Source organism: Engystomops pustulosus, chromosome 6 (assembly GCF_040894005.1).
Source record: "Engystomops pustulosus chromosome 6, aEngPut4.maternal, whole genome shotgun sequence".
NCBI lineage: Eukaryota > Metazoa > Chordata > Amphibia > Anura > Leptodactylidae > Engystomops > Engystomops pustulosus.
This window is the reverse complement of record NC_092416.1, coordinates 173,193,038-173,220,174: the sequence shown is the minus strand read 5'-3', so window position 1 is coordinate 173,220,174 and position 27,137 is coordinate 173,193,038. Positions and strand designations below refer to the sequence as shown.

General features: G+C 47.8%; 1 protein-coding gene across 2 annotated transcripts in view; it reads right to left on the bottom strand.

The window, feature by feature from the left end:
* RPTOR (regulatory associated protein of MTOR complex 1) overlaps nt 1-26,714 on the bottom strand; it is a 171,744-nt gene extending 145,030 nt beyond the window's left edge. For both annotated transcript variants that reach the window (XM_072112476.1, XM_072112477.1), the window contains exon 1: nt 26,436-26,714. In XM_072112476.1, the coding sequence (XP_071968577.1) occupies nt 26,436-26,588 (153 nt within the window). In that variant the 5' untranslated portion in view covers nt 26,589-26,714. The remainder of the gene's footprint in view (nt 1-26,435) is intronic.
* Nucleotides 26,715-27,137: the final 423 nt, after the last annotated feature.

Below are 27,137 nucleotides of genomic sequence, written 5' to 3'. Positions count from 1 at the left end.
GATCTCCTCTAAATGGAGACGTCTCGGCCTCCAGCGCATCTACGAAAACCTTGACTTTCGCTAACTTGACCTTCCCTTTCAATCTAAGTTGACAGACCCTTTAAAAGGGCGCTGACCGGCACTGGAGCAGATAAGCGGAGGTCTATTTTCTGCTGGGCTTTGCTACCCTAGCAGATAAAAATTTCATGTTTCCTTCCGGTTAGTTTCATTCAAACATCTTTAAAAAACCCACAAAAGCTCATTCATTTTTAATGCTAAAACCTTCTGACATAATGATGCATGAAACAATTTTATGTTTTCTTCACAGAGTCTGCCCGCTCACCACAGGGCATCCCAGCAACAAGCAAAACCGTTCCCCACCAGTGAGGACCCCAGGAACGACGAGTGCCACTTGACAGCTCCCCGAGAACAATGCGAGAGAGACACAACCCCGAGCTACAGACAGTCACGATGACCTTCAGCACTGGACGGGGCATGATCTGTGAGCGAAGAACATGATGAGCTTTGCTCGCTCAGCGGACAGGTCCTAGAGGATTTTACATCCAGAAAGATCACAATCGGCTATTGGTAAAAAAAATATTTACCAAGTAAAGCGGCTTGAACCCGTCCTAAGGTCAAGTCGAAATCTGCTGGCAGCTTTTAGAAATACACTGTTGTGATGGACGGGGGCATTGCTAATGGGATCACGTAAAATGGAGAAGGCGAGCTACGCGCAAAGTTGACCTTAAGTGGCAGCCATACACAATGGACTGAAGTACGTAGGACAGTTGAACCACCATTGCACAACCATTTTGTGTTAGACCATATTGGGCGCCCAACTCCAACCCGAGCGGCGCGCCCAACTCCAACCCGAGCGGCGCGCCCAACTCCAACCCGAGCGGCGCGCCCAACTCCAACCCGAGCGGCGCGCCCAACTCCAACCCGAGCGGCGCGCCCAACTCCAACCCGAGCGGCGCGCCCAACTCCAACCCGAGCGCCGCGCCCAACTACAACCCGAGCGCCGCGCCCAACTACAACCCGAGCGCCGCGCCCAACTACAACCCGAGCGCCGCGCCCAACTACAACCCGAGCGCCGCGCCCAACTACAACCCGAGCGCCGCGCCCAACTACAACCCGAGCGCCGCGCCCAACTACAACCCGAGCGCCGCGCCCAACTACAACCCGAGCGCCGCGCCCAACTCCAACCCGAGCGGCCCTATTTCAGTCTGTTCAGCTGGAGGAATGAGCAGACCGTAACCCGGTAACATGGTGCTGGCACCGATTGTGGGTGCAACTCTTTAAATGCCAGCGGTGCAATCAAGGAGCAACAATCCTTAGTAAAACAGCAGAGCGTGGCACCATCACATGTGTTGCACCTTACTGCTGGCCAAAGTCTGGGTGTAGATTCTCAAACCTGCAGTGTAAGTAACGGACCCGAAACATTGTGGTTCAGGACCACTCATCACTATTCAACTTTTGACTGCAAAGCCATCGACTGGCTGAATTAGGAAAATGACCCACAACGTTTTATGACTTGTTAAAGGGATTGTCCCACAATAGACGCTCCAGGAAATAAAACAAGGGACTGAAAATCTGCTTAAGATCCCAGTAAACTGCAAGTCAGTAATTTTAGGATATATATTTACACACACCTACATACATATATCTACTATTTACGGAAAAGAGTGCACACAATCCATTTCCAAGTTACACTAAAAGCCTTTAACAAAATGCAATAAACATCGGATCTCATCACTTTGCGACTTCTGCGTTGGGGCATTTGACGCTCCTAATATGATCAAGGATTTCGTTCTTATTGTATTTTATCTAAGAATAGCGCCGAAGATAGAAGCATCACAAGTCAGGATTACAAAGTGAAGCGATAGATGGCGGGTGCATTACATAAAAAGGCCTCTCTATCAAAACGTCAATTCCTTTACCAACTAAGTGAATCTCCAATCTAGTGTAGACACATAATTCTTATCGATTATTGAGCGGATGTTGGAGGCTCTCCGTTGGCTCAGGCGTGGAACCACACGTGATACATCAAAAGTCACTTGTATCACCGGGATGAGAAGTATGTGGAGCAGAGGACACATCTCCCACCGATCTCACTGCACATAAGAAAAGGATTTGCAATGAGAGTTGCTTTAAGATTATGGGGTCCCCAGGGGCTCCGATTCTTCCCCCTGGTAGTCTATCCCTGGAGATACACACCGTGAAGGAGAATGAATGTTGGGTTTTTACATACCCCTGTAGAAGAGAATAATCAGAGAGGAGGTTCAGACCCAGAATCAATCCATAGGGTCCAAGAGGTCATAATCCCAGCCATGTAAAAGGGAAGCCAGAATGATAAATAGGGATAGCCCAAGGTTAAATTATCAAGTGTTAATGGATGTAACCTCCACCTAAGATGAGAACAAGGGTCCCATTGCCCCCTAATCGATGGTGCGGAAGGACAAGCACAACTTTTTGCTTTCTCCCACATAAGGCCAGCACGGTAGCTCTGTGGTTAGCACTACAGCCTTGCAGTGCTGGGGTCCTGGGTTCAAGTCCCACTGTTAACATCTGCAAAGAGTTTGTACGTTCTCTCCGTGTTTGCGTGGGTTTCCTCCAGGCCCTCTGGTTTTCTCCCACACTCCAAAACATACTGGTAGGTTGATTAGGTTGTGAGCCACATGGGGACAGGGACCGATTTGGATAGCTCTGTGCAGCGCTGCGGAATCTGTGTGTGCCATATAAAGGAATTATTATTAATTTTTACTACATATTGCAGCCAGTGTTATCCATTTTCCATATAGAGCGGTGTGAGACCTTTCTATATGTTGTTAGTAGCCGCAGGAATGTAAAATATGGATTTTTATTCCAGGATTGTACTGGGCGTTTGTCCTCACACTGATGTGCCCTGTACTCCCTGCAACAAGTGTTATGTATATCCCCTGGAGAGATATGCAATCAGACCTTTGTGTATGTTTCTAACAGCGGGCAGGACTGTCATATATGGATTTATATTCTAGGATTGCAACTTCTTCAAGTGCACTGGGGGCATGTCCTCACACTGCTGTGCTCTTAGCTCCCAGCATTGAAAGAATACCCTCTTTCCGTCAGCACTGAGTAAAAAGTGCAGTATCCAATCAGGTGCCTGCTATATCTTAGCTTTTACTTTGAAAAAGATATGGCAGATATACAAGACTACATTCACACAAACGTATGGGGGACATATATACGTCCCATACACTGCAATGGCCTCACAAGCACGCGCAGCACCGTACAGTTCCACAGCCAATAGATAGATAGGACATATGTTACTCTATGGAGAGGGGGGGGTAGGCAGTGCACAGGATTTTGATGGGTTGGTTTGCTAACGCGCTTATGAAGGGAGATGTTTTCTGCCTGAGGGCAAGTCGTTGATCAGGTAACGCTTGGATAAAGATCCTGCCGAAAACTAGAGGAAGAACATGTGTTATACGACAATCCGGCATAATAAGGGCTGAAATTACAGATCCCAACGACAAAACAAGCCCCTGTCTTCTGTTCTATAGCACCTACTAGTGTCATATTAAAGATAAGATTCTCAACTGAGGTTTATGGCTTTGTGAGAACAGGAGTCCTGTGCTCATGATCGCCAAGGGGTTCCAACTGTTAGGCTCTCACCAAAAAGGAACTTATCTCCTATCATTTCGATACATTCTGAATTTGGAACCCATCTAAAAAGGGACCCGTCACCAGCTAACCCCCCCTCCAATAAACACCAGAGTACCTTAGAGGCCTTTATACATGTTTCATTCTTCTAAAAAAGAAGATGCTATCTGTTAAAGAATAGGTCATGGGGACGGGGAAAATCCAGCATACAATTAAGCTAGCCCATGTCCTGACGCTGACACTGCTAACCTGGCTCCCCTCGGGAATGAGAGAGTTGGGGGTCACAGTGGCTGTGTAACTTGCTGAAGACAATCCCTGAGGGAATGGTTAATGAGGAGTTGAGGTGCTGGCTGTGTGTAAGGCTGAAGACAATCCCTGAGGGAGTGGTTGTTGAGCAGTTGAGGTGCTGGCTGTGTGTGAGGCCAAAGAGAATTCCTGAGGGAGGGGTGAATGAGGTGACAGAGAGAGAGATGCTGACTGTGCGTGACACTATAAGTTTATGGGAACGTCCGCTTTTCAGGTGAACAGATTTACCCACCACATTGTGTTCCTGCTACAGGTAACGTTACCGAAAGCGTAGGCAGCCTACTGAGTACAGTGGAGTTTATTTGGCGGTAGGGAGGCCGCAATTAGTTAACTGTAATAGACTTTATAATCCTTTCTATTTCGCGATGTCTTTATCTTCACGTTTCCCCCGTGCACCTCCACCGCTGGCCGGGAACGCACAATAACATTCCAAATGGTTTCAAACATGGCGACATCCCGGCTTTTATCCGGAGGCGCGCTACTGTTGCTAAGCAAAAGTTCAAGGACAATCTGCAATACATGATGCAATCCAAACAAGATCCCCCCCCCCACCCCCCACCACCACGTTGTTCTACTTGCCGTTTGCTCAATACACATACAGCAATGGTGATCAATCCCAGGGCTCGGTAATGGCTACTTCATACCCACATCAGTGCAGCAAAACACAATGTTATAGACCTGGAAGCCTTCAAGGACGTGTCCTACTGTATGGATCTTCTAGACCTTCTCACGTGCGCTCGATGCTTCTCTCTTCCTGCACGTCTTTACAATATATACAATGCGTTCACATTAGAAAGAAATTTGACTGCAGAAAGAAATATCTTAGCTATTACTATTCCCTGACCCTTCATTTTCGGGCCTTGGTAACATGTAATGATCATCATTTTAGATTTTGACACCTCTTAAAGAGAGTGACAACCAGCTACCAAATAACCCAAAAAATTAAAGGACTTCTATTAAGCCAACTGATTATTAATTTACATATAGGAGTAGGAGCCAGAGTCCTGCTACAGTGTAGCAGCTAGATCGCAAAAACTTGTTCTCTTGCTTTCAAGAGAACAAGAGCAGGAATTTTATCACTTCCTAATCATGACACCACCAAAGGTCTTTTACCATGTAAATATCATCTGTATTCTTTGACTTGCATTGATATTAACATAGATGATACTTCTAGTAGCAGAAGAAAGGAAGGGTAGGGGGAAGAGGGGGGGCTGTGATGTCACAGGGGAGCGGAAACGCATCACCATGACAGCTTGAAATCTGTACATGAATATAGTGGCTTGTCATTTCTGACGATCCATTACAGCAGGGGACAGGAGCCTTTGTGGCTGAGACAGCCATGAACGCCACATATTTTAAAATGTTATTCCGTAAGAGCCGTACCATATGAATATGCCCCCCCAGGAGAAAGGTAATCCGAGTGTCACAGGTGCCCCTGTGATCTATGTCTCAGATCGCAGGCACACCTGTGCCCCTCTCCGTGGTGGCGCCCCTTCCAAGCTCACTCACCTCTCCACGTTCCTGCTCCCGCGCTGGCACTCGCAGATTAAGGAGCCAGTGCACCGCTGATTGGCACTGCCCAGGGCCTAGTGATCCTGTACCTCGACCTTGGCTGCCAAGTCGCGCCTGTGGAATGACCTGGTTGTACCACCCTGTAGCAAGACCATCCTGCTTTGCGGCAGGCTATGGTGAAGACCGAGTGTCACTTAGATTCTGGTCCCAGGTGTCTTCCCCCCAGTATATAGGTAGCCACAGCACATGCCCCCCAGTATATAGGTAGCCACAGCACATGCCCCCCAGTATATAGGTAGCCACAGCACATGCCCCCCAGTATATAGGTAGCCACAGCACATGCCCCCCAGTATATAGGTAGCCACAGCACATGCCCCCCAGTATATAGGTAGCCACAGCACATGCCCCCCAGTATATAGGCAGCCACAGCACATGCCCCCCAGTATACAGGCAGCCACAGCACATGCCCCCCAGTATATAGGCAGCCACAGCACATGCCCCCCAGTATACAGGCAGCCACAGCACATGCCCCCCAGTATACAGGCAGCCACAGCACATGCCCCCCAGTATATAGTATATAGGTAGCCACAGCACATGCTTCCCAAGATTTAGGTAGTCACAGCACATACCCCCAAGTAGATAGGTAGTCGCAGCAAAAGAAAAAAAAAAAAAGAATATTCACTTACCAGTGCTCCCTGCAGCCAGCACCTCATCACTCCATTGCTCTTCTCTTTGACCAAGGCCAAGACAATGGCGTCAATGGGGCCTGGGTCGTAACATCGCTGCCTGTGTCCAGTGATCAGTCTAAGAGACACAGCAGCCATCACTATTAAAGATCTGCCAGATGCAGCCAACAAAGAGCCACATCCCAAGCCATAGGTTCCCTACCCCTGCATTACACTATGCTTGTGGCACATTGTAACAGACCAGCAATGAAAGCCATAAAAATGAAGTCCATAAGAAACTGGCGGAAACCCCTTTTTTTAATTTCTCCAGATTTTTTTTCATTTCTTTCCCTTTTTCTAGTACATGACACAGAATATTAAAATTATGCCACTAAGAAGTACAATTTGTTCCACAAAAACTAAACCCTCGTGCAGCACTGTACATGGGAAAAGTTATGGATTTTAAATAGAAATTCAAGCGAAAAATATGGAAACATAAAAACAAAAAAGGGCATCGGTGGGATTTTGTTGTTACGCTATCAAATCCTTACTGCGAGAGTTGATGAAAACCTGAATGGAGTAGCATAGAGCAGGTGTGAACAGCGTCACACAGGCTAAATGTGAAAAGCATCTGCAAAGTTTCTCCGTTCTTGTACGTGCCGTACTGTGTTGCGATGAATAGGAGCCGGGAATATGGGGAAAAACACAAGAGACGCAGAAGTATAAAAAAAAATAAAACTCATCAGACGATCATATGAGTCAGACAGGGTAGACATCAAGTGAAGAGCAGACTCACATAATAGGTGCAAACACAATAGTAAAGCAATGTACTTTGGCAGACGCAGCCCTGACACAATACGTGCCAACACAGACACATCCAAAAGCAAAATGTCATTATAAAGAAGATCAAGCTGTCCTATATACACAAATATCCACTGACCCATTTACCAAAATGAGCTGGGAATGATTACAGTGTGCCTATGGCCAAGATTTACTAACCAGGACTTAAAGGGCTTGACCATCATTTACATAAGTTTCCCATGTGCCTTTACTGCCTAGAGGATCCTCCCTGCATGTTCATCAAGTGATTCAGCATTACAGCTACTTACTTCTGTGCTGTGTGCAGACCCTCCATGATTATTTCTATACATGCCTGAGCTCTGCTATATAGAAGGAGCTGCAGCAGGAGAGTTATGGCTCATCCGGCTCCCTCCCCCTCCCTTCTACCCATCAGTGAGGATGGACTGTCAGAAGAAAGATACAGTGGTAGATGCCATGAGGACGGGCTGGAGCAGCGAGAGAGAAAAAGCTGTGCATATATGTGGAGGGCAGTATGGCGAGAACAGGGAATGGCTGAAGTTATCAAACGAAGTAAAGACACAGTGACATGTCTAATAGAAGAGATTTATTGAAAATCAGTTTTGGTTTTCTGATTTGTAGTTTTTTTTCCTGTTAATGGCAGCTGTCATGTAGCTTCTGCTTAGTTTACAGCAGTTAGTGATGTGCTTTACAGCAGCTTTAAGGCCATAGACTGGAGTCAACACATTAAATTGAGGAAAAAAGCTGTGATATCTATTGTCAGTAGTGATGTAATGATGGGTCAGTGTTATCTATATAGAGGTCATTGTACAGGGAAGGGGAGGAGATAAGCTGTGACATCATCTATTGTCAGTAGTGATGTAATGATGGGTCAGTGTTATCTATATAGAGGACATTGTACAGGGAGGGGGAGGAGATGAGCTGTGACATCATCTATTGTCAGTAGTGATGTAATGATGGGTCAGTGTTATGTATATAGGGGTCATTGTACAGGGAGGGGGAGGAGATAAGCTGTGACATCTATTGTCAGTAGTGATGTAATGATGAGTCAGTGTTATATATATAGAGGTCATTGTACAGGGAGGGGGAGGAGATGAGCTGTGACATCATCTATTGTCAGTAGTGATGTAATGATGGGTCAGTGTTATCTATATAGAGGTCATTGTACAGGGAGGAGGAGGAGATAAGCTGTGACATCATCTATTGTCAGTAGTGATGTAATGATGGGTCAGTGTTATCTATATAGAGGTCATTGTACAGGAAGGAGGAGGAGATAAGCTGTGACATCATCTATTGTCAGTAGTGATGCAATAATGGGTCAGTATTATCTATATAGAGGTCATTGTACAGGAAGGAGGAGGAGATAAGCTGTGACATCATCTATTGTCAGTAGTGATATAATGATGGGTCAGTGTTATCTATATAGAGGTCATTGTACAGGGAGGGGGAGGAGATGAGCTGTGACATCATCTATTGTCAGTAGTGATGTAATGAAGGGTCAGTGTTATCTATATAGAGGTCATTGTATAGGGAGGGGGAGGAGATAAGCTGTGACATCATCTATTGTCAGTAGTGATATAATGATGGGTCAGTGTTATCTATATAGAGGTCATTGTACAGGGAGGGGGAGGAGATAAGCTGTGACATCATCTATTGTCAGTAGTGATGTAATGATGGGTCAGTGTTATCTATATAGAGGACATTGTACAGGGAGGAGATAAGCTGTGACATCATCTATTGTCAGTAGTGATGTAATGAAGGGTCAGTGTTATCTATATAGAGGTCATTGTACAGGGAGGGGGAGGAGATAAGCTGTGACATCATCTATTGTCAGTAGTGATGTAATGAAGGGTCAGTGTTATCTATATAGAGGTCATTGTACAGGGAGGGGGAGGAGATAAGCTGTGACATCATCTATTGTCAGTAGTGATGTAATGATGGGTCAGTGTTATCTATATAGAGGGCATTGTACAGGGAGGGGGAGGAGATAAGCTGTGACATCATCTATTGTCAGTAGTGATGTAATGATGGGTCAGTGTTATCTATATAGAGGACATTGTACAGGGAGGAGATAAGCTGTGACATCATCTATTGTCAGTAGTGATGTAATGAAGGGTCAGTGTTATCTATATAGAGGTCATTGTACAGGGAGGGGGAGGAGATAAGCTGTGACATCATCTATTGTCAGTAGTGATGTAATGAAGGGTCAGTGTTATCTATATAGAGGGCATTGTACAGGGAGGGGGAGGAGATAAGCTGTGACATCATCTACTGTCAGTAGTGATGTAATGATGGGTCAGTGTTATCTATATAGAGGGCATTGTACAGGGAGGGGGAGGAGATAAGCTGTGACATCATCTATTGTCAGTAGTGATGTAATGATGGGTCAGTGTTATCTATATAGAGGTCATTGTACAGGGAGGCAGAGGAGATAAGCTGTGACATCATCTATTGTCAGTAGTGATGTAATGATTGGTCAGTGTTATCTATATAGGGGTCATTGTACAGGGAGGGGGATGAGATAAGCTGTGACATCATCTATTGTCAGTAGTGATGTAATGATGGGTCAGTGTTATCTATATAGAGGTCATTGTACAGGGAGGCGGAGGAGATAAGCTGTGACATCATCTATTGTCAGTAGTGATGTAATGATTGGTCAGTGTTATCTATATAGGGGTCATTGTACAGGGAGGGGGAGGAGATAAGCTGTGACATCATCTATTGTCAGTAGTGATGTAATGGTGGGTCAGTGTTATCTATATAAAGGTCATTGTACAGGGAGGCGGAGGAGATAAGCTGTGACATCATCTATTGTCAGTAGTGATGTAATGATGGGTCAGTGTTATCTATATAGAGGTCATTGTACAGGGAGGGGGAGGAGATAAGCTGTGACATCATCTAGTGTCAGTAGTGATGTAATGATGGGTCAGTGTTATCTATATAGAGGTCATTGTACAGGGCGGAGGAGATAAGCTGTGACATCATCTATTGTCAGTAGTGATGTAATGATGGGTCAGTTATCTATATAGAGGTCATTGTACAGGGAGGAGGAGGAGATAAGCTGTGACATCATCTATTGTCAGTAGTGATGTAATGATGGGTCAGTGTTATCTATATAGAGGTCATTGTACAGGGAGGGGGAGGAGATAAGCTGTGACATCATGTATTGTCAGTAGTGATGTAATGATGGGTCAGTGTTATCTATATAGAGGTCATTGTACAGGGAGGGGGAGGAGATAAGCTGTGACATCATCTATTGTCAGTAGTGATGTAATGATGGGTCAGTGTTATCTATATAGAGGTCATTGTACAGGGAGGGGGAGGAGATAAGCTGTGACATCATCTATTGTCAGTAGTGATGTAATGATGGGTCAGTATTATCTATATAGAGGTCATTGTACAGGGAGGGGGAGGGGATAAGCTGTGACATCATCTATTGTCAGTAGTAATGTAATGATGGGTCAGTGTTATCTATATAGAGGACATTGTACAGGGAGGGGGAGGAGATGAGCTGTGACATCATCTATTGTCAGTAGTGATGTAATGATGGGTCAGTGTTATCTATATAGAGGTCATTGTACAGGGAGGGGGAGGAGATAAGCTGTGACATCATCTAGTGTCAGTAGTGATGTAATGATGGGTCAGTGTTATCTATATAGAGGTCATTGTACAGGGAGGGGGAGGAGATAAGCTGTGACATCATCTATTGTCAGTAGTGATGTAATGATGGGTCAGTGTTATCTATATAGAGGTCATTGTACAGGGAGGGGGAGGAGATAAGCTGTGACATCTATTGTCAGTAGTGATGTAATGATGGGTCAGTATTATCTATATAGAGGTCATTGTACAGGGAGGGGAGGAGATAAGCTGTGACATCATCTATTATCATTAGTGATGTAATGATGGGTCAGTATTATCTATATAGAGGTCATTGTACAGGGAGGGGAGGAGATAAGCTGTGACATCATCTATTGTCAGTAGTGATGTAATGATGGGTCAGTATTATCTATATAGAGGTCATTGTACAGGGAGGGGAGGAGATAAGCTGTGACATCATCTATTGTCAGTAGTGATGTAATGATGGGTCAGTATTATCTATATAGAGGTCATTGTACAGGGAGGGGGAGGAGATAAGCTGTGACATCATCTATTGTCAGTAGTGATGTAATGATGGGTCAGTATTATCTATATAGAGGTCATTGTACAGGGAGGCGGAGGAGATAAGCTGTGACATCATCTATTGTCAGTAGTGATGTAATGATTGGTCAGTGTTATCTATATAGGGGTCATTGTACAGGGAGGGGGAGGAGATAAGCTGTGACATCATCTATTGTCAGTAGTGATGTAATGGTGGGTCAGTGTTATCTATATAAAGGTCATTGTACAGGGAGGCGGAGGAGATAAGCTGTGACATCATCTATTGTCAGTAGTGATGTAATGATGGGTCAGTGTTATCTATATAGAGGGCATTGTACAGGGAGGGGGAGGAGATAAGCTGTGACATCATCTAGTGTCAGTAGTGATGTAATGATGGGTCAGTGTTATCTATATAGAGGTCATTGTACAGGGCGGAGGAGATAAGCTGTGACATCATCTATTGTCAGTAGTGATGTAATGATGGGTCAGTTATCTATATAGAGGTCATTGTACAGGGAGGAGGAGGAGATAAGCTGTGACATCATCTATTGTCAGTAGTGATGTAATGATGGGTCAGTGTTATCTATATAGAGGTCATTGTACAGGGAGGGGGAGGAGATAAGCTGTGACATCATGTATTGTCAGTAGTGATGTAATGATGGGTCAGTGTTATCTATATAGAGGTCATTGTACAGGGAGGGGGAGGAGATAAGCTGTGACATCATCTATTGTCAGTAGTGATGTAATGATGGGTCAGTGTTATCTATATAGAGGTCATTGTACAGGGAGGGGGAGGAGATAAGCTGTGACATCATCTATTGTCAGTAGTGATGTAATGATGGGTCAGTATTATCTATATAGAGGTCATTGTACAGGGAGGGGGAGGGGATAAGCTGTGACATCATCTATTGTCAGTAGTAATGTAATGATGGGTCAGTGTTATCTATATAGAGGACATTGTACAGGGAGGGGGAGGAGATGAGCTGTGACATCTATTGTCAGTAGTGATGTAATGATGGGTCAGTGTTATCTATATAGAGGTCATTGTACAGGGAGGGGGAGGAGATAAGCTGTGACATCATCTATTGTCAGTAGTGATGTAATGATGGGTCAGTATTATCTACATAGAGGTCATTGTACAGGGAGGGGAGGAGATAAGCTGTGACATCATCTATTGTCAGTAGTGATGTAATGATGGGTCAGTATTATCTATATAGAGGTCATTGTACAGGGAGGGGAGGAGATAAGCTGTGACATCATCTATTGTCAGTAGTGATGTAATGATGGGTCAGTGTTATCTATATAGAGGTCATTGTACAGAGAGGGGGAGGAGATAAGCTGTGACATCATCTATTGTCAGTAGTGATGTAATGATGGGTCAGTATTATCTATATAGAGGTCATTGTACAGGGAGGGGGAGGAGAAAAGCTGTGACATCATCTATTGTCAGTACTGATGTAATGATGGGTCAGTGTTATCTATATAGAGGTCATTGTACAGGGAGGGGGAGGGGATAAGCTGTGACATCATCTATTGTCAGTAGTGATGTAATGATGGGTCAGTGTTATCTATATAGAGGACATTGTACAGGGAGGGGGAGGGGATAAGCTGTGACATCATCTATTGTCAGTACTGATGTAATGATGGGTCAGTGTTATCTATATAGAGGTCATTGTACAGGGAGGGGGAGGAGATAAGCTGTGACATCATCTATTGTCAGTAGTGATGTAATGATGGGTCAGTGTTATTTATATAGAGGGCATTGTACAGGGAGGAGATAAGCTGTGACATCATCTATTGTCTGTAGTGATGTAATGATGGGTCAGTGTTATCTATATAGAGGTCATTGTACAGGGAGGAGGAGGAGATAAGCTGTGACATCATCTATGGTCAGTAGTGATGTAATGATGATGTCATAGTAAACAATGGTGCTATCTTTTATTGTATTCCTTTATGTCTCGTCTGCTGTAGATGAGACAAATCCTAGTGTGGAAAAATCCAATTGTCGATACGGAGTAAATAAACAGGAATAGATTAGATGATCTTGTTTTCCACGGAAGAAACACTTGAATTACTAAAACGACAAATTCCACCTATAAATGAAGAGACAACATATAAAATAGACGCTTTATAGCAGGTTTTTACAGCTTTATGTGATGATGTTTAACTTTACTGCCTCCTTTACATAAAATCCATGTGCTCCTCGGTTTGCTGCGGGGAGTAACCGCTTTGGGCCGATATCCCCTGATCTCATGTAACATAATTTAGGAGTCACCCTATAAAAAGCATAAAGCAAGACTGGAAGAATATACAGCACATTGATACAAAACCGGACACTCGGACACGCCGTCCCAAAACATCCGGAAATTTGAGATGAGATTTAGCAAAAGTACAAAGTATATCTTGCACTCAGTCCTGATTGGGGAGAGAACCTGTCACCAGGCTTTACCCCACTAAATTACTAGCTTCCTCATGTCGGGTATGAAATGTCCTTTCTACAATTTGTCAAATCTTATAAAAATCTCCTCCAAAGTCAGGCAAATATGACTCATTTCACTTCAGACGAGTCAAGTTTAGTGGTTGCAAACCCCTATCTTCTGTTCTGTAGCACCTAGAGACATGCTCCTAGTGTCATATTAAAGATAAGAATCTCATCTTTCAGCTTCCATCATTGATTGTTTCTCTGATTATGTATCGGAGTTATGTAACCGGACACACAGGTAGTTATAAAATAGGCAGAAACTGGATCTTTATTTGCAGCTCGCATTTCCAACTAGGGACCACACGCCGGATCTATTAGGAGACTTCGGCCTCCTTAGGATTCCGGCTAGGATGGACACGGTGCAGAATTGAGCACTAGCCTCCAACTGAATTACGACTAAATCACTGCTTATACGCCCGTTTTTGCCATAATTCGCCACCTATGCCTTTAGCTAGGTCTGTGGCTCACAGAACCATAAGCCTGATGATATTTGAAAGATAAGATCCTTCTCTTTGTTATGACACTAGCTGCATGTCTTTAGGTGCTACAGAACAGAAGATAGGGGCTTCTGAAGAGACAATCCCACTGTAACCGCTAAACTTGACTCATCTCGTGAAAATAAGGTGACGAGTCAAATTTGCCACGATTTAGAGATACATTTTTTTTTAATCGGAAAAATGGTCAAATTTCACACAACAAAGGGAATTTTCGTAAGGACATTTCATCCCCTACCTGGGATTTTAGTGGGGTAAAACCTGGTAATAGGTTCCCTTAAAATAAGATGATCTTTAATCGTTATGGTATAGCACTGCGGCAGGACACTACGGGACAGTTGTACGCAATATCATCCTGACAGCTTCACCAGGACACACACATCCCGTGAAGATGAGACGTCCAGGATTAATTATATAAGGATTCAGTCTAGTGAAGGGATCGGACTCATGTGACAATATTAGCAGATAATCGTGAATCTGGGGGCAATCTCAACTTGTCGCTGTCACTATCAACACAGACCTGATGAAGAGGGGACGGGAAGATGACCGAGTGAGATGGAAGTAAATGGATTACAGGATGATTCACACAAGGAGTGGGAGCGTACGTGTTAGACACATCCAGATAGCAGGGAACAGTGTGGAAATAAAGGAGAGGGGGAAGACAAAAGGTCCCTGTGACAAGTACTTCAGCCGCATTGTACAGAACAGGACATCATCCGTCTCAGGCTGAGCTGCAATTCCACACACAGCCTGTACCCTGGAGGGGCACTGTTTCTTACTTATACCTGCCTTTACCCCTGGCTATAGGAACCACTTCATCCAGCACTCACTTCATTTTTCCCTATACCAGCTAATCGTCTCAAAGGGATAAATGAAATATCCACAGGATAACGTCCCCCAACATACACGCTGCTTTAATGGAGCAGAGGCGGCGACCCATATAAAGGGACCTGTCACCAGCTTTTACTCCAATAAACTACCAGCCCCCTCAGGTAGGGGATGAAATGTCTCGTTATAATCCCTGGTCACACGATGTCACACAGGTGCACGGCTCATTATATCCCTGGTCATGTGATGTCGCACAGGTGCACGGCTCGTTATATCCCTGGTCATGTGATGTCACACAGGTGCACGGCTCGTTATATCCCTGGTCATGTGATGTCACACTGGTGCGCGGCTCGTTATATCCCTGGTCACACGATGTCACACAGGTGCACGCTCGTTATATCCCTGGTCATGTGATGTCACACAGGTGCACGGCTCGTTATATCCCTGGTCATGTGATGTCACACTGGTGCGCGGCTCCTTATATCACTGGTTATGTGATGTCACACAGGCGCACAGCTCATTATATCCCTGGTCATGTGATGTCACACAGGCGCACAGCTCGTTATATCCCTGGTCATGTGATGTCACACAGGTGCACGGCTCGTTATATCCCTGGTCATGTGATGTCACACAGGTGCACGGCTCGTTATATCCGTGGTCATGTGATGTCACACAGGTGCACGGCTCGTTATATCCCTGGTCATGTGATGTCACACAGGTGCACGGCTCGTTATACATCCTTGGACGTGTGATGTCACACAGGTGCACGACTCGTTATAACACAGCTCAGATTACTGTGTGATACTAACGAGTCGTGCACCTGTGTGACATAACATGACCAGTGATGTAACGAACCGTTCAATAAAGGACTCAATATTGTGAAGCCCTACTGGACTCCTAGCTGATATCTCCATTAAACAGCGCCACACCTGTGTGCAGGTCATCGCCGGTAATGCAGCACAATGTCACTGCAGTAAATGGGACGGACGTAAAATAATCACATACAAGTGCGACGCTCATCTATTTGTTGTCCGTGAGAACAGGGACAACAACTTCATCCGTCCTTATTTTTAGGGTGCATTTGGAAGATTCTCTATGACATCTCGGCCTCAAAATCTGAAGTCGCAGTTCAAAGCTGAAAACGAAAATTTTTCTATCTACAAATGAAAAAAAAAAAAAAAAATGCATGAAACATCCGATATACATAATACATCAAAGCGCGGGCAGAAGGCGACGTCTCCGCGTTGCTGCCGACTGTCGGATCTGGTGGAAAGACACGGATCAAACATTGTTTTATGAATGAACGTTAATCACGTGAGCAAAAACGTGAATTTTTTAACACGGTTTTTAGGCTTTTCTGCTACTCGGAGGAGCACAAAGAGCAGGTTATAGCGTTTTCTAGGGGGGAGAGATATTCAGAGGACGGAACCAGAAGCCGCAGAACTGTAACATCCAGTGAATAGGAACAAATATACAGGACACCAGCATAGCCCCTATACAGCGCCTAGAGCCCGGTAGAGAACCTACCATTGCCACTAACCTGCCCAATAAAGACTATAATTAAAAAGTGTTGCCCTTATCACCTTATGGCTGCAAGGTTACAAAAAAAATGTAAAAATCAGTCTGTAAACTAATACGCAACTCACCCTATTTGAGTCCAATGATAGTAATGGGGTCCGCTATATGCAGTGTTCACTGCACTGCCCCGCCTCCTTGTTCCTGATTGACAGGTCTCACTGCTAGGACATGCTGCTGGAACATTGAAAAATAGCTCAGTTAAATCATTGGGCACTTCATGTCACGTGACCAGGGTGCTGTCATCCAAGGTCCTCAAACCCAATTACGTTTGCAACATCTACCCCATGTTTGTATCTGATCACATGAAATCACAGCAGCCTCCGAGGATAGGGAGGAGTACAAGTCCACAGATTCTGCTGTGATTTCATGTGATCAGATACAAACATGGGGTAGATGTTGTAAACGTAACTGGGTAAAGGACCTTAGATGACATCACCCTGGTCACATGGCATGCTGAGAAGCGACCAGGGGCAGAGGGAGGGGCTGGCCGAGCAGGTAATATAAGATAAAGCTGATTTATGGGGATGTGAGGAAAACCATTTTTAACTATCTGTATTGGTTTCAGCACCGTGGATGCCTTGAACAGTTGACTGGTGCTGAGTTTCCCGCACCCCCCCCCCCCCCTCCCAATCTTGTGCTATTGCCCAGTCCTGAGGCCAAAATAAGCCTCCAGCCCACAAAACATATTTAGGCCTTGGGACACATGTTGCAGGACTAATACAGTCCAAAAATGGTTGTCTTGTGGCCTGGCAGAGGGGGGTGGACCAAAGGCTGAATACGCTACAAGAATCTACAGCAGAAAATGACATTATTGTGGATTGTGCTAGTATAAATTACTGTGGGTTTACCAGCAGCCATTGTGCAATAAATGGGTTACTGCAGGCCCTGATTAGCCATTATCCATCCCTTTAAAAATTAAAGGGCTGTATCACGCTAAAAATACTAATAACATATTTGCAGAATGTGTTTCCTTCCAGATCTATGTCGGTCCAATAACCAATCCCCCCCAAAGATCCTATGGAATGGGAAGCAGACAGTGCCGTTCTTTATGTAGTGGTCATAAGAGGGTACTGCTGACCAGCTACCATTCATTTCAATGGAAGCTCAGCTAAAGTGACTCCCTGCCTGGAAACTTGGGAGTCTGTGTACTTGGTACAGTTATATATCCACATTCTGCAATATGTTTCTATGGACATAGTTGGGGACATTTATGATGCACCGTTGTATGATGAAAGCCCCATCCTGATGCATCAAGAGGCTCCGGTCTGGCGTAGAATTGCGCTATTAACGACCGTTCAGGCTGCAGTCGCAGTCTCTATCGAGAGAGCAGGCGCGAAGAAGGTCAGCGCCTCTCTGTCCCGCTGCGCCGTAAGCCACGCCCCCATAGCAAGCGGAAGTGGCATAAAGTAGAAAATAATCGCGATTCCTGATGGTTTGCAACTTATTGCGTTTATTTGGGGGCTTGTTCTCCATAAAACTCGCCTACAAGCCATTGAGTTCTCATCAAGAAGCCGTATCAGACTTTGTCATATGTTGGTGCTGCATAAGGATGGCCGTTACCCAATGGAACAATTACATTTCTCCAAATTTTGTATGAAGAATGTTTATCAGGGGTAAACGTAAACTGATAAAGTTTGTTCTAAAGGAAGCCGCCAACTGGACCCCCCACCCCTCAAGTCCGTGAAGCTCCATTTACTCATCAGGTATTTATGCTCTCCAGACACAAGGCCTCCTCATCTTCTAGGCCAGTGGTGGCGAACCTATGGCACGGGTGCCAGAGGTGGCACTCAGAGCCCTCTATGTGGGCACCCTTGCCATCACCCCAGGGCAGGGTTCGCCAGACAGGACTCAAGGCCACTTGCAGTCCCAGGCAGCCCAAGACCCTAGAAGGAAGCTACAATGATCATCCAAACTTCTTCTCCTTCCTTCTACTGTATTGGTGTCCTCAGGCGCCTATACAATTTAAACCTGTGACAGAACAAGGATTAATAAGTTACTGCTTAAATTGTTGCATTGGCACTTGGGTTTTGGTTGTAGTTTGGGCACTCGGCGTCTAAAAGGTTCGCCATCATTGCTCTAGGCTTTCAAACGTCCTTTGTCTCAAAGACGTGCGCGTCGGGTGCTGTCAGCGGCGTCATGATGGTGGCCCAGATCCCGAACAGGAACTCTCCAGTAAATCTCCTCATTAAAGCGCGCCGTTAGTCACCATCTAACGATTAATTAGTGGAAATGTCAAAGGCAGCTTAGCGAGAAGGTAACCGTCAAGCTGACAAGGACAAAAGTCTGACGACTAATGACCTGCACATGTTCCACCTGACTGAAGGGGATTCAACGCCAGGTACGAGAAAGTCTAAAGTCCAGATTGGTCTGACAGCGGGTCCCCTATGATGGACGGCTGTGGCTCATGTATTAAAGGGGTATTCTCGTCTGGGCATTCACACTTAATTAAATTCATTTGCCACATGGAAACATTTCTTCAATTGGATGTTATTAAAACAAATGTTCCTGTGTGAAGATAATTCCTCATAAATGTCGCCACGTTGTCCCTTAGAAATGAGCTTCCTCGGATACGGCCACCTTACATTGGCCAGACGTGCGCTATGGAGTCCTGCCTGACCACCTGGATTCAGCGATCATTACCACAGGACGGCTGTGGGACCTGCAGTAACTCCCAGACATTTCATATACAAACACCCTTTCTGTCTTTATGCAATCCCTCCAGCAGAGGTGGCCGTATCCAAGGACACAGTCTTGTTTCTAAGGGACCATATCACTACATTTATGAGAAATTATCTTCACATAGGAACATTTTCTTAAATAACATCTAAATTGAAGAAATGTTTATGTATGGCAGATTAATGAAATGTGAACGCCCAGATGAGAATACCCCTTTAAGGCTGTGGGACTATATGACAGTCCTGGAACAGTACACCAGCCTGTACAATCAGACATATCGACCCAAACCTGGAGGGTAAGTACCAACCTGATAAACCAGGAACATTATCCATGGCATCCTTCCGTTTAAAATCTACATTTAAAATTATGCTAATGAGCCAGAAGAGGAGAGACTGGAGAATTTTCAGAGCCCAGCTCAACGCTGTTGCTTCAGACTGAATTAAAACGTTCCATTTATACTGCGTTTCGAAACGCAATGCAAATATACGCGGGCGGGGCTCGGCCCAATAACATATGCAGTTACATTCTAACGCATGCGATCCATAAGTAGCACCCAGTGTTTTGCAGAACAATGGGTGCTTGTCTCCCCATTCCGTCCACGTAGCATTTTTAAACGTAATCCAGCTGGAACAGGTGAACGCAGCTTCAACGGATGTTACACTGTCCCCCCCCCCCCCAAGCACTTCCCTCTGCCTGATGTCATCTCACACAGAGGGGGGGACGGGAGTTTTCTTGAACAGCCTGTGGAGCTACCAAACTAACGAGCTCTGGTAAGTTTCCCAAGAGCCCTTCAGGCTCATTAGCATAATTATAAAAGTCGATCTTAGAAGGAAGGAGGCCATGGATAATAAATATAAGAAGATTACCACAGTCACGGTGCCTGGGTCTATGAGTAATTGTCCCTGGGTTATCAGGATGGATTTTGGGGGTAGATTCCCTTTAAAGGAAGAACGAAACACCCTTGTACAATGTGACAAAGCAGAACTTATTAAACTAAAACATTATTGGCCACACCTTCTTTAATCTTTGTACCTTTTTCTTCTCTTTATTCAATTAAGAAACACAGGAGGAGGATGCGACACACAAGTCGCGCTCGGCTTGGCTGCGGGAGGAGATGACAGGAGACCTGTAAAGGATGTTTTCCAGCACGGAATGCGATATTAAATGTCATTTATATGGCGGATGTCTCGTGTAATTCACACTGCGTGGCAGCTTCCTCAAAGCAAAGCGCCATTAAATGCTGGGCACATCCCAGTATATCACACGTACAATTCACTTTCTATAGCACCGCAGCGTCCTGAGCGCCCGCACACCGCAGGGTTATGAGCGCCTCAATGGTTAGAACTATAGTCTGTACAAGATTTCTGATTATTTTACGTAATACCTAATATTAATACCGCATCATTTTGGGTGCACATCTCAGTATTTCTGGTAAAGGAGCAGCAAAGCCTAAAAGTCTTTTACAGCCTCAGGGTCACAATACTAAAGTTCTCCCACGAGGGAGCATCGGCGCTTGCACATGAAATGCTGAATTGTTAATAGCGAGAAATCCCTTTAAGAAACAGTGAAAGATTTAAAGGGATATGACAGAAGTTTGGCCGAGACAGTGTTAGGTGTTGTTCTTGGAGAAGAGGTGCAATCATACTTTTCTGTATGTTGTTAGTAGCAGCAGGACTGTGATATATGGGTTTTTATTCAGGAATTGCAAATACACTGGGAGGTGTACTCACACTGCTGTGCTCTTAGCTCCCTGCACTAATGTAGTGACTGACAATGTATCTCACTTCATTGCGCATGCGCCTCAGCCGTTTACCTCTAGAGGACCTACATGCGGTCTTGTTCCCAAGATGATGATTATAGACATCACCTACTATCTGGTCATAAGACTAGGGCCTCATGCACACGACCGTATGGTCTCTTCTGTTCTGTATATACAGCTGTATTCTGTCCGTAAATATGGGACGTATTGCACGTATCCGTATAAAATATGGGGGGCTGGCAGATGATGGATGGCTGACAGTATGCACCTCCCACTGGTTCTGGATACTGCACGTAAACGCGTCAGCATTCGGTGCACAGCCATATACAGCATGTATTTAGCACGTATTTTATACGTTCCCATTACTTCTATGGGCCATATGAACTGAAATATGGTGGAACATAGGACATGCTCTATATTTTAATACGCCTCACGGTGCGCTGTACAATACGGCCATGTACATGGATGGTTGTATTGCCCATTGGAATGCATGGGGCTGTATTCCGGCCGTATATACTGCCGTTTTTATACCGTCGTGTGCATGGGGCCTAATGCTCCCACGAATTCTCCATGATAACATGTGCCGCCTGCACCCACTCCCATTCCCAGTAAGGGAACCCATTTTTATATACTTAATGACATTTTTCATACCGAAATACGAACCAGACACCTCAAAATGTCCCTTATCAACACCCAGTGTGATACGGCAGCAGATGGTGGATGTATTTTACACGCTGCTGGTTACATAGTAATGTACGACACCAAGAGTCCTGGAGCCCAGGGGGACAGATGATGTATACAATGTTGTCCCACTTGGCGCAGGGACACGTTTCATTTTAAGTACTGGTGCCAGGACTCCAGCCCCCGGGGCAGCGGGTGGGTTTTGGCCAGAATATGGTCTGTATATAAAAGAACCAAATCTGTAAAGAAACATAGAGTCCATCTAGTTCATAAGACGTCAGATCAAGTTTTACTTTGACAATAAGACAATAAGAATAATAATTCCTTCATATAGCGCACACAGATTACACAGCACTGCAAAAATCCACATTATGGTGAGAACCATGCCAGGAGTGCCACGGGTAATGTCCACACACAGCACTACTCCCTTATCAATACCATGTCAGCCCCCTCCTCCCCATAAACACTATGTGCCACTCAGGTGCCATGCCAGCCGCACACACAGCGCCACTCAGGTGCCATGCCAGCCGCACACACAGCGCCACTCAGGTGCCATGCCAGCCGCACACACAGCGCCACTCAGGTGCCATGCCAGCCGCACACACAGCACCACTCAGGTGCCATGCCAGCCGCACACACAGCACCACTCAGGTACCATGCCAGCCGCACACAGCGCCACTCAGGTACCATGCCAGCCGCACACACAGCGCCACTCAGGTACCATGCCAGCCGCACACACAGCGCCACTCAGGTACCATGCCAGCCGCACACACAGCGCCACTCAGGTACCATGCCAGCCGCACACACAGCGCCACTCAGGTACCATGCCAGCCGCACACACAGCGCCACTCAGGTACCATGCCAGCCGCACACACAGCGCCACTCAGGTACCATGCCAGCCGCACACACAGCGCCACTCAGGTACCATGCCAGCCGCACACACAGCGCCACTCAGGTACCATGCCAGCCGCACACACAGCGCCACTCAGGTACCATGCCAGCCGCACACACAGCGCCACTCAGGTACCATGCCAGCCGCACACACAGCGCCACTCAGGTACCATGCCAGCCGCACACACAGCGCCACTCAGGTACCATGCCAGCCGCACACACAGCGCCACTCAGGTACCATGCCAGCCGCACACACAGCGCCACTCAGGTACCATGCCAGCCGCACACACAGCGCCACTCAGGTACCATGCCAGCCGCACACACAGCGCCACTCAGGTACCATGCCAGCCGCACACACAGCGCCACTCAGGTACCATGCCAGCCGCACACACAGCGCCACTCAGGTACCATGCCAGCCGCACACACAGCGCCACTAAGGTCCCATGCCAGCCGCACACACAGCGCCACTCAGGTACCATGCCAGCCGCACACACAGCGCCACTCCGGTACCATGCCAGCGGCACACACAGCGCCACTCCGGTACCATGCCAGCGGCACACACAGCGCCACTCCGGTACCATGCCAGCCGCACACACAGCGCCACTCAGGTACCATGCCAGCCGCACACACAGCGCCACTCAGGTACCATGCCAGCCGCACACACAGCGCCACTCAGGTACCATGCCAGCCGCACACACAGCGCCACTCAGGTACCATGCCAGCCGCACACACAGCGCCACTCAGGTACCATGCCAGCCGCACACAGCGCCACTAAGGTACCATGCCAGCCGCACACACAGCGCCACTCAGGTACCATGCCAGCCGCACACACAGCGCCACTCAGGTACCATGCCAGCCGCACACACAGCGCCACTCAGGTACCATGCCAGCCGCACACACAGCGCCACTCAGGTACCATGCCAGCCGCACACACAGCGCCACTCAGGTACCATGCCAGCCGCACACACAGCGCCACTCAGGTACCATGCCAGCCGCACACACAGCGCCACTCAGGTACCATGCCAGCCGCACACACAGCGCCACTCAGGTACCATGCCAGCCGCACACACAGCGCCACTCAGGTACCATGCCAGCCGCACACACAGCGCCACTCAGGTACCATGCCAGCCGCACACACAGCGCCACTCAGGTACCATGCCAGCCGCACACACAGCGCCACTCAGGTACCATGCCAGCCGCACACACAGCGCCACTCAGGTACCATGCCAGCCGCACACACAGCGCCACTCAGGTACCATGCCAGCCGCACACACAGCGCCACTCAGGTACCATGCCAGCCGCACACACAGCGCCACTCAGGTACCATGCCAGCCGCACACACAGCGCCACTCAGGTACCATGCCAGCCGCACACACAGCGCCACTCAGGTACCATGCCAGCCGCACACACAGCGCCACTCAGGTACCATGCCAGCCGCACACACAGCGCCACTCAGGTACCATGCCAGGCGCACACACAGCGCCACTCAGGTACCATGCCAGGCGCACACACAGCGCCACTCAGGTACCATGCCAGGCGCACACACAGCGCCACTCAGGTACCATGCCAGGCGCACACACAGCGCCACTCAGGTACCATGCCAGGCGCACACACAGCGCCACTCAGGTACCATGCCAGGCGCACACACAGCGCCACTCAGGTACCATGCCAGGCGCACACACAGCGCCACTCAGGTACCATGCCAGGCGCACACACAGCGCCACTCAGGTACCATGCCAGCCGCGCACACAGCGCCACTCAGGTACCATGCCAGCCGCGCACACAGCGCCACTCAGGTACCATGCCAGCCGCGCACACAGCGCCACTCAGGTACCATGCCAGCCGCACACAGCGCCACTCAGGTACCATGCCAGCCGCACACAGCGCCACTCAGGTACCATGCCAGCCGCACACAGCGCCACTCAGGTACCATGCCAGCCGCACACACAGCGCCACTCAGGTACCATGCCAGCGGCACACACAGCGCCACTCAGGTACCATGCCAGCGGCACACACAGCGCCACTCAGGTACCATGCCAGCGGCACACACAGCGCCACTCAGGTACCATGCCAGCGGCACACACAGCGCCACTCAGGTACCATGCCAGCCGCACACACAGCGCCACCCAGGTACCATGCCAGCCGCACACACAGCGCCACCCAGGTACCATGCCAGCCGCACACACAGCGCCACACAGGTACCATGCCAGCCGCACACACAGCGCCACACAGGTACCATGCCAGCCGCACACACAGCGCCACTCAGGTACCATGCCAGCCGCACACACAGCGCCACTCAGGTACCATGCCAGCCGCACACACAGCGCCACTCAGGTACCATGCCAGCCGCACACACAGTACCACTCAGGTACCATGCCAGCCGCACACAGCACCACTAAGGTACCATGCCAGCCGCACACAGCACCACTCAGGTACCATGCCAGCCGCACACACAGCACCACTCAGGTACCATGCCAGCCGCACACACAGCACCACTCAGGTACCATGCCAGCCGCACACACAGCACCACTCAGGTACCATGCCAGCCGCACACAGCACCACTCAGGTACCATGCCAGCCGCACACACAGCACCACTCAGGTACCAGCCAGCCGCACACACAGCACCACTCAGGTACCATGCCAGCCGCACACAGCACCACTCAGGTACCATGCCAGCCGCACACAGCACCACTCAGGTACCATGCCAGCCGCACACACAGCGCCACACAGGTACCATGCCAGCCGCACACACAGCACCACTCAGGTACCATGCCAGCCGCACACACATAGTGCGCCACTCGGGTACTACACTAGCCCACCAGACCTCTAGACAGCACAGAAAAAGTTTCATGCATATAATTATGCATGAAACTTTTTGTTCCCTGGGTCGCAATCAGCAGCCAGTTCATGTTTCCTCTCTGCCACAGGAGGTCCCGATAATTCATGTGACTGGACACCAAGTGCATAAGGAGTGCAGGACCTTCTATAGCAGCAGAGAGCTCTGCCTGCACACATGACTCCTGCAGGATCGGGCTGTCACACTGACAGAGGGCCTAGACCAGTGTAGCTTCCCTCCTGAAGAAGAAGAATCAGGAAACCCAGAGCAGGAGCTCAAATGACAATCCATCTCTATCCACCCCTTCCCGCTCCTCCTGTAGTCCTGGCAGCCAAATATGTAACTTTAAAATGGCGCTAAACATGGCGCATCCTGGGATGTATTGGACCACAGGAGGAAACCTTGAGTCATATCTGGGAAACTGTGTTGGGATGAAGGTGAAGTGTCCACAGAAAGGCTCCGAGGGCCAGCTCTAGCACCCGTGCCATAGGTTCCCCACCACTGGCCTATACCATCAGTCTCACTGCGGCTGTACATTGCACCTGCAGGGGGATCCAGTGACTTCGATGATAAACCAGAACCCCCCCACCTCAACCCCCCTCACCCAGCATCACACAGGACCCCCAACCAGCATTGCCCAGAACTGCAAGCCAGACCACCAACATGAGGGTCCTAAACCCCTAACACTGCCTCCCTTAGACCTCCGCTCAGTACTTGCTGTGACATTCCCACAATGCACTTCTGCCTATCAGACGTCACATAGCAAAATTTTAAACTTTACTTTCCATATGGACCTTTAAACAAAAGTATAACAGGAACACAATATCAAAAATATTCAGGACTTTACAGCTTTACTTTGTGAGCAATGTAGTAACCATCTGGTGACAAGTGGAGTTCCCCTTTAAGAAGATTCCAGACCTCTTCCTGCTGGGGTCACCCTCCACCTGTGACACTGAATCCCTTAATACATGAAAGACCCTCAGGGTCACTAACCTAAATCTGACCTGTATCAGGTCAAGGGTCATAGGTTGTCAGTGGCCCCAGTCATGTGTCCAGTCACCATAGCTACACGACCCGACTACAGTGCGACCTCCACAGAGGTCCCACGTCCCCAGCTGTGACCCCTCACCCCCGGGTGCCCCCGCTCACCCGATCCTTCATCCTCCAGCTCTGCGCCAGGGACTTGCTGCCCTCGATCTTCTCAATGTGCCGCTTATCCATGAAGGCGGACGGCAGGTTCCAGTCGTTGATCTCGATCTCCTCATCGTCTCCGAGACCGATGACCGGACTCTGAAGATCCATCCCGAGACTCCTGTCACTCTCCCGCCCCAAAAAACCGGCCACGGCAACCTCCTCAGTGCAGCGGTACGGACGCCGCCATATTGGGAAGGTCCGACATGCATTGCGGAGGCGGCGGCCGGCGAGGGACAAACTAGCTCGGATGAGAATTGCGCAATCTAGATGCGGGAGGGTGTTATAGTAAGAATCTCTCTGAATTCTGCAGACTTCTACAGGATCTTTCCAAGAATTATTGAAAAGTGATTCATAAAGTAATTTTATGAAATTTTCTATTTTCTTGTTAAAATATATTTTTTATGGCTGCAACATTATTATTATGGAGTATGGGGTGTACCCTCCCCCTCTGCACCTCCACCACAGGTGTACCCTCCCCCTCTGCACCTCCACCACAGGTGTACCCTCCCCCTCTGCACCTCCACCACAGGTGTACCCTCCCCCTCTGCACCTCCACCACAGGTGTACCCTCCCCCTCTGCACCTCCACCACAGGTGTACCCTCCCCCTCTGCACCTCCACCACAGGTGTACCCTCCCCCTCTGCACCTCCACCACAG